Raw genomic sequence first — 7,502 nt, 5'->3', positions numbered from 1 at the left:
GTAGCTGTCTAATTAAATTAGTGTAACGCGGCCCAGCCAATGGGCCGGCGAGGGTGGGGGGCGGCGATGAGGCAGCCCGGCGCAAGCCCCTCCCCGGCGGCCCGAGGAGCCCGGCGCTCCGGTATAAATCGCCTCGGCAGAGCTCCGCCGAAACGTAACCCTTCGCGGCCACGGGTTGGGGCTGATAGGATTGGGTGGTTCTCGAACGCAGCGCCCATCGAGGATGCAGCTGGGTGAGCCGCTACTGACGGCGGCGGGGGCGCTGCCGGGTGCCCCCTTCTACCCGCTGGAGGGCGGCGGGCGCGCCGGAACCGCCGGAGCCGGGACGGGCGCTGCTGGGGGCTCCCGCGGGCCGCCCGGTCCGGGATCGCCGCCGCGCCTCGACCTGGACAAGATGCCCAAGAAGTTTGGGGCGGCCCCCGCCATCCTGGGTGAGACAGAGGCCGTCGAGCCGCCCTTCGTCGCCCCTAAACCAGACGGACGCAAGGCCACGCCATGCGGGGAAGAGGAGCTGCCTCCTGCAGCCACGGGCCGGTACTCCATAGACAGCCTGAGCCCCGAGCGCTACTACCTGCAGTCCCCTGGACCGCCCGCCGCCGACCTGGGCGGGCCGTGCGCCCTGTTCCCGTACCCGCCGCCGGCCCAGCACGGTTCCGTGTATCAGCCGCCCGGCGGGCCGCGCTATCCCTACGGCTCCGTGCTGTCCCCGGGAGGCTTCGCGGGCACTGTCTGCCCGCCCGGAGGCCGGGCGCAGTTCGGAGGTAGCGGCGGATACCAGTACGGGCAGGCGACGGGCGGCGGAGCCCTCTACAGCCCGTACCCGCCGGCGTCGGGCTCCTGCGGCGGGCTCGGGGCGCTGGGGGTGCCGGCCGCCGGCACGGGAATGCGAGCGCAGGTCTTCCTCTGCAACCGACCTCTATGGCTCAAGTTCCACCGGCATCAGACAGAGATGATCATCACCAAGCAGGGCCGGTAAGCGGACGCAGGAGAGGGTGGAAATGGAGGAAATTGTAGTGATGGGGAATGGGGGATGGTGGCTCCCCCGGGGACGCTCCGTGTCGGGCGGCCCTTGCCCGCTCTCCCGGGAAGGAGGTACACGCTCTCTCCGTCGGTGGTGCCCCGGGATGCTTTCCTCGAGAACCGATTCCCCGGTTTCCCCACACTCGGCGGCCGGGAGATAAGGCGGGGATCGGCCGGGCTCGCCTCTTGCTTCCTTGGTGTCTTTGGTGCCGGGAAGGACGGGGCACTCCACGGCCGCCTACGGCATCCGCCGGAGCCTGCGCCCCCTGCCCCGACCCGCCTCAACATGCTTTGTGGTTTTCTCCTTTTCCCCAGGAGAATGTTTCCTTTCCTGAGCTTCAATATCACCGGCCTCAACCCCACGGCCCACTACAACGTCTTCGTGGAGGTGGTGTTGGCGGACCCCAACCATTGGCGTTTCCAGGGGGGCAAGTGGGTGACCTGCGGCAAAGCCGACAACAACATGCAAGGTGGGTGCAGCTTCCGGGGGGTCTCCTCGCCCCCTTTCCCCGGAGGTCGGTTTCTCGGAAAGGGTTCCCAGTTTGCCCCCCCTCCCCCCCAGGGTCTTCCCCACACGTGGCATCCTGCCGAGGGACGAGCTGCGCTTGTGAGCTCGTTTTGCGCCTCTTTTTGCGCCGCGGTGCCGAAGCTGAGTGGGAGGGTGGTCCCCGGGGAGCCGAGGGGCTGCGGGCGGCGACACAAAGCCCCGTGCCCGGCCGGCGTTTCACCGGCTCCTTGTTCCCGCAGGCAACAAGGTCTACGTTCACCCTGAGTCGCCCAACACCGGGGCTCACTGGATGAGGCAGGAGATTTCATTCGGGAAGCTGAAGCTCACGAACAATAAAGGTGCTAACAACAACAACGCGCAGGTAAAGAGGGGGAGAGAGGCTTGAGGGGGGTCTTGGTGGCTCAGCGGGGGAGCCCTGGGCTTTTGGGGCTTTTACAGCATTTTATCGAGCCGCTAGATCACTGTGCTTGTGATTCGTTCCCCTCTTGAACTGGGTCACAGAGCTTGTTTCCTTTGTTTTGCCGTATGAATACTTGAACATGTTGGGATATCGTGTGCAGATTTTTGTTTTAGCCAATATATTGATCCCCTGGAGTCCCTCAAAAAGTGGGAGGGTAGCTGATAGCTCTTCGTGAAACAGGATTTCAAGCTGTGACTCAGCTCCTGATAACAGTTACAACTGCTCTATTTCTAAACCAAGAGATTGCAATTTTTACACGGAAGAAAATGTCACGCTGTAGAATACGTCTTTTAATGCTGGATTCAGATTGTTCAAAGATGTTGTCTCTTTCATGCTTTCTTTCAGATGATAGTACTTCAGTCCCTACACAAGTACCAGCCCCGACTTCACATTGTGGAAGTAACTGAAGATGGTGTTGAAGATCTGAACGATTCCTCAAAGACTCAAACATTTATTTTCCCTGAAACGCAGTTCATAGCAGTTACAGCCTATCAAAACACTGATGTAAGTATGGATGTATAAAACTGCAATTAAGACTAAAATTGGCTTGTGTGTTCTGCATCTCATCTTAAAATATTCTGCTTTCGCTTTTAGATTACACAGCTCAAAATTGACCATAATCCTTTTGCAAAAGGCTTCAGAGACAACTATGACTCGTAAGTAAACCTCTGTCTTCTTTTGCACATGTGTCAGTCTAGGAGGCATGATTCTACCCTGAAATGTCTGTGGAAGGGGTTTTTCTTTAAACACTAATTCAGATATTCAGCACCAGTACTTCTTCCACTGGCAATCTTGCTGTTGTTAAAATGTCTGAATAGTGTACCCTCTACATGACCTGTCTTTCTGCTGGCTTCTGAACTGGCTTCTGAATTTTGGTAGGACACTTGTGCTGGCAGAATCCAGCTGGCCTCCAGATTTTACTGGCAGCAGCAGTGTATTGGGTATCTTCACAGAAGAGGCAGCTTCTTTAAATTGCCAGCAGATGTCTTGCCTAAGAGTCACATTCTACCTTCACTTGTGCTCTTGCTTGTAGCAGTAATAGAAAACTTACAATGGTCAAGGAAAAGCACCTACTGAGTGATATTAAAACAAATAGATATCCAATTAAATGTAGTTATGATTTCCAATTAAGAAATCTCTAGTTTCTTCGTGTTTGTGTTTTTGTGTTAACTGTCACACTGGATTTGCAAGGCAAACCACTCAGTATTCCTCTTTTATGTTGTAGCATGTACACAGCTTCCGAAAATGACAGATTAACTCCATCTCCCACGGATTCTCCTAGATCCCACCAGATCGTGCCTGGCACCCGCTACAGCGTGCAGCCATTCTTCCAAGATCAGTTTGTCAACAACCTGCCCCCAGCCAGGTTTTACAACGGTGAGAGAACTGTCCCTCAGACAAATGGCCTGCTGTCCCCGCAGCAGAGTGAGGAGGTGGCCAGCCCTCCTCAGCGCTGGTTTGTGACACCCGTGCAGCAGCCCAGTGCCAACAAACTGGACATGAACTCCTATGAGACGGAGTATTCTCACAGCACCTTGCTCCCTTATGGCATTAAATCCCTCCCCCTTCAGACATCCCACGCTCTGGGCTACTACCCCGACCCAACATTTCCATCCATGGCGGGCTGGGGGAGCAGGGGCTCTTACCAGCGAAAAATGACAACAGGACTAACTTGGACCTCGAGAACAAGTCCCCCGGGATTTCCCGAAGACCAGCTTTCCAAGGACAAGGTGAAAGAAGAAATGGGCTCGTCCTGGATAGAGACTCCACCCTCCATCAAGTCTCTAGATTCAAATGATTCTGGGGTCTACACAGGTGCTTGTAAGAGAAGACAGCTTTCCCCTAGCACTTCAAGCAACGAGAATTCCCCAACAATGAAATGTGAGGACGTTAATGCTGAGGACTATAGCAAAGACACTTCAAAAGGCATGGGCTACTACGCATTCTATGCTAGTTCTTAAAGTATCTTTTTTATTCCAATTGGCTGATTTTTTTTTTTTTTCAGGGTGGCCTTGGGTTTTGTTTTGTTTTGTTTTGCATTGCAGTTACCAAAAAAGACCCTTGCCTTCCACCTTGAGTTATGTGCAATTCTAAAGAAGGTGCCAAAGCTTTTTGACTGTTGCAGGTAATGAAGTAGGGAAATAGCAAACCCTGGGAGAATTCTTCCCCTTGTTTACAAGGGGGGGGGGGAACTGTAAGAAAGACTCTAGTGTCTAAACATCTGCTATATTTTTTGGAGACACTGAAGTGTACAGTTTGGCTTGGCTCAGAGGCCTGATCAAATCTATGCACTCCTGAGTGAGGTAAGATGGGGTGGGATCCCAACTTTAAATTTCTACACTGCTTGATAAAAGGGAACTGGGTTGCAGGAAACTGCACAAATGCTGTGTTCTCTTTTAGACTGAGCTGGTTTATTTAACCCATCCACAATAGTTGGCTGAGTTGAACATTGCTCAGCTACAGCGCTGCTTTTTTTTTCCTTATGGCAGAAAATGCCAAAATAAGGCCTGCTTGCCAGGCAGGATTTTGAATTAAAAGTCTTGTTACCAACGACAGGATTAAAATGACCAAATCTGACTTTTCTTAGGTTAGAACTTGCATTAAAAGAAACCCTGCCTCCATTCCAAAAGCCTAACCTCTACTGAGGTGGCCAAAAATGAAGTGTACAGTTGTGTTTTGTGTAGGTGCACTGTAGAATATTGTGGAATAATATATAAATAGTTGACCTGTAGCTGTTCAGTAGGAAGGACATCCGCTGGTCTTTTGAACTTCAAAAGGCATTTTTTGATAAATCCAATTTAGCACATGAAGCATTGCAAAAGGAGATTTCTATTTATGTGTCCGTAAACTGACTTTTTCAACTGCCCAGTATGAAACTGGAAAAGATGTGACCTTACCTATTCTTGACTATTTCAGCCATTTTACACTGAGCAACTGTCCCACAGGCTTTTTCCCCTCCCACGAAACTTGTTTCTGTTCTGTTTTTTTTCTATGTGTATAGGAGTAATTTTTAATAAATGTGGTGGTGCCAGGCATAAGAGGGTATGGCTCTGCCTCATCTTTGCCTCTGCTTGGTGTCCCAAAAGGGGAGGAGGTTGTCTTATCTGTTGACTCTAACTCTAAACATCCTTCAAAATGCTGACGCTTTTATCTGTGTACGGGGTTTTTTCCTTTTATGTGTTCTGAAAAAGTCCCTTGGCTGTGCTTTGCCACGGTTTTCCTGTGCATCTTCGGCACAGACGGGAAGCCCCAGGCTCGCTCCAAAATACGACGGTCTTCTGTCCCTGCCACTCCTCCATCCCGTGCCTGGGCGACAGGCGAGGTGTGAGCGCGGCAGCAAATTGTGAACCTACCCCACCTCCGGGGCTGCCTCCGCTCGCCGCCCCCTTCTTTCTTTCCCCCCCCCCCCCCCCCCCCCCCCCAGCTTCCCGGAACCTGGCAAGAAATTCCTCTGCCCGCTTATCTGAGGGGAAAGCTTCTGGCAGAGCGATTGGACCCCTTTCCTGAGGATATGCAGGCAGTAATGGGATTAAGCTGTTAACGATTCCCGGCTGCAAACAAAATAAAGCCAGGGCTCAGGCCGGGGCTGTCCCCGGTGGAGGTAATGCTGTCGGGGGGCAGCGGCAGGGGCTCCCCGTCCTCCGGAGCGGGGCGCGGCGGGTGTCCGAGATTTCCATCAGCGCTTCTCCTCTCGGGGCGAAGCTCGGGAGCTGCGCGGTGGTAAACTGTCCTCTCAGCTCCTCTGCCCAAGGACCTCATCTGGAAGAGAACGGGCACTTGCTGCAATTTGTAAGACTCGAGGGACGGTGCATACTATTCATTTTTTAAGTTTACTTTTTCCGTAGACGGAGAAGCCCCGGGGAAGGGCAGTCCCCTGTCCCAAGCCGGGGCTTGCGGCGGCGCCGCCCGTCCTGCAAACACCGATTACAAGGCACGATTCCGCCGCGCTGAGTTATTAAAAGCTGTGTAATTTTGCACCGCGCGGTGAAAAAAAAAAAAACCTAGTACTTGTGAAAAGTCCTCACACTACTTAATAGAAACGTAAGTGCTTGGTTGGCCCCAATTAACACCTTGTGATTATAAGGCATTCCTAAAACGGGGTGTCAGACGCCAAATTGTGAATAAAGGTATCTAATTAATCTTCATAGGATGACACTGATAAACAACGCCAGATTTAAATAAAGATCAAGGAACTGAATGCTTTCTATTTGTTTACATTAACGGAAGATAAAGTTAACTACCCCTGCACTTTGCTTCGTAATGTGATTTACTTCTACAAACCTTGGGCTGCAGCCGGAGAGCCGCGCCTGGCCTCGCCGGGTTTTTTTCTCGCGTCTTTCCCGGTAGGGGAGCAGGCCGGGAGTGAGTGAGTGAGTGCCCCTTCCTCCGCCGCCCCCACGTCCCTGCGTGTGCCGGGAAACGCGGCAGCAGCTCGGCCTGGCAGCGAGCGCTGGGAGCGAACGCGCCCCGTCCGCGCCGCTTCCGACGCTCTCGCATGAAAACTGCGTGCGGCTGCGGAACGTGAGCTGGACGGGCACGGCGGGCGTAGGGCGAAAGAAAGAAAGAAGGGCTCTTGACACCGCCTTGGCGGTGTGCGGCGGGAGGTGGAGTGTGAGCCCGGCCCGAAGAAGAGGGAAAATTTCGTTCTAGGTCAGGGAGAATCCGAACCTCCGCTGCTGCCGGCGGGGTGAAGGCTCTTCCCGACTCGGGGGCTCGGTTCCTTCCCCCCGCCGGCCCCGTGAAGCTGGGATACGCACCTGGGGCCGGTCCCCGCGAGTTAGCAGTTCCTGGGATATTCCCTCACTTGAACCGAGGGAGCGGTGCTGGGCTCTGGGTGCGTAGCCCTGATTTTTAAACAGCAGGAGCGCCCGGCGGGGCAATCGAGGCAGCGGAGACGGGTTCGTCCGATGGATTGAGGGTGTTCCCCGCCGAACGTTGTGGGTTTTGGTGCTGTTGTCGTTAAAGCAGACCTGGCACGTCGAGAACAAGCCTCTGGTAATATTTTTCCAACGAAACTTCATCCCTCGCTGCTCGCCCCAAACCGAATCGCCGCCGCTTCTCACCCGGGGGGGGAAACGGAACGACTCCGAAACTCTTTCTTCCGACGGCACCGCCCCGAGCCTCTCTGGAGAAAAGGGCTCCTTCCTCCTCAGGGCGACCACCTCAGCGCTCCGGGGAGGAAGGGGCAGATATATTTGGGTATGCTTTCTCTTCGAGTAATGGGATGGGGTTTTACTTTGGGTCTGAATTTCCGCTCCCACCTTCTTCAACGCCGCCTCTTTAACACCTGCTTGCACGTTCCCACCTCCTCCTCTCTGAGGGGAGCGCGGCCTCCATGGAGGGGCTTTCCCGGGAAAACTTCTTATTACAGCCCCCGCTCAGGGTCGCCTCTGAGGGGGCAGCGGCCGAAGTGGGAATAGGCCCCCGATGGCTCCTGCGGTAGAGTTACTCTCCAGAAATTCCCCTTCCCAAGAGGAATATCCGCCAGCCGTGCCGGGAAGTGGAGGCAGGGGG

At 54.3% G+C, this 7,502-nt stretch overlaps 1 protein-coding gene across 1 annotated transcript; it reads left to right on the top strand.

Annotated features, from left to right (window-relative positions):
- Nucleotides 1-223: 223 nt before the first annotated feature.
- On the top strand, nucleotides 224-4,448 carry EOMES (eomesodermin). The gene is made up of 6 exons (XM_062496450.1): nucleotides 224-972; nucleotides 1,336-1,490; nucleotides 1,768-1,889; nucleotides 2,334-2,492; nucleotides 2,583-2,644; nucleotides 3,214-4,448. The coding sequence occupies exons 1-6, from the start codon at nucleotides 224-226 to the stop codon at nucleotides 3,947-3,949; spliced, it is 1,983 nt and encodes a 660-aa protein (XP_062352434.1). The 3' UTR covers nucleotides 3,950-4,448.
- Nucleotides 4,449-7,502: the final 3,054 nt, after the last annotated feature.

The sequence above is a fragment of the Cinclus cinclus genome, chromosome 1 (assembly GCF_963662255.1).
Source record: "Cinclus cinclus chromosome 1, bCinCin1.1, whole genome shotgun sequence".
Taxonomy (NCBI): domain Eukaryota; kingdom Metazoa; phylum Chordata; class Aves; order Passeriformes; family Cinclidae; genus Cinclus; species Cinclus cinclus.
Note: the sequence above shows the minus strand (reverse complement) of the source record. Positions and strands in the feature narration are given on the sequence as shown.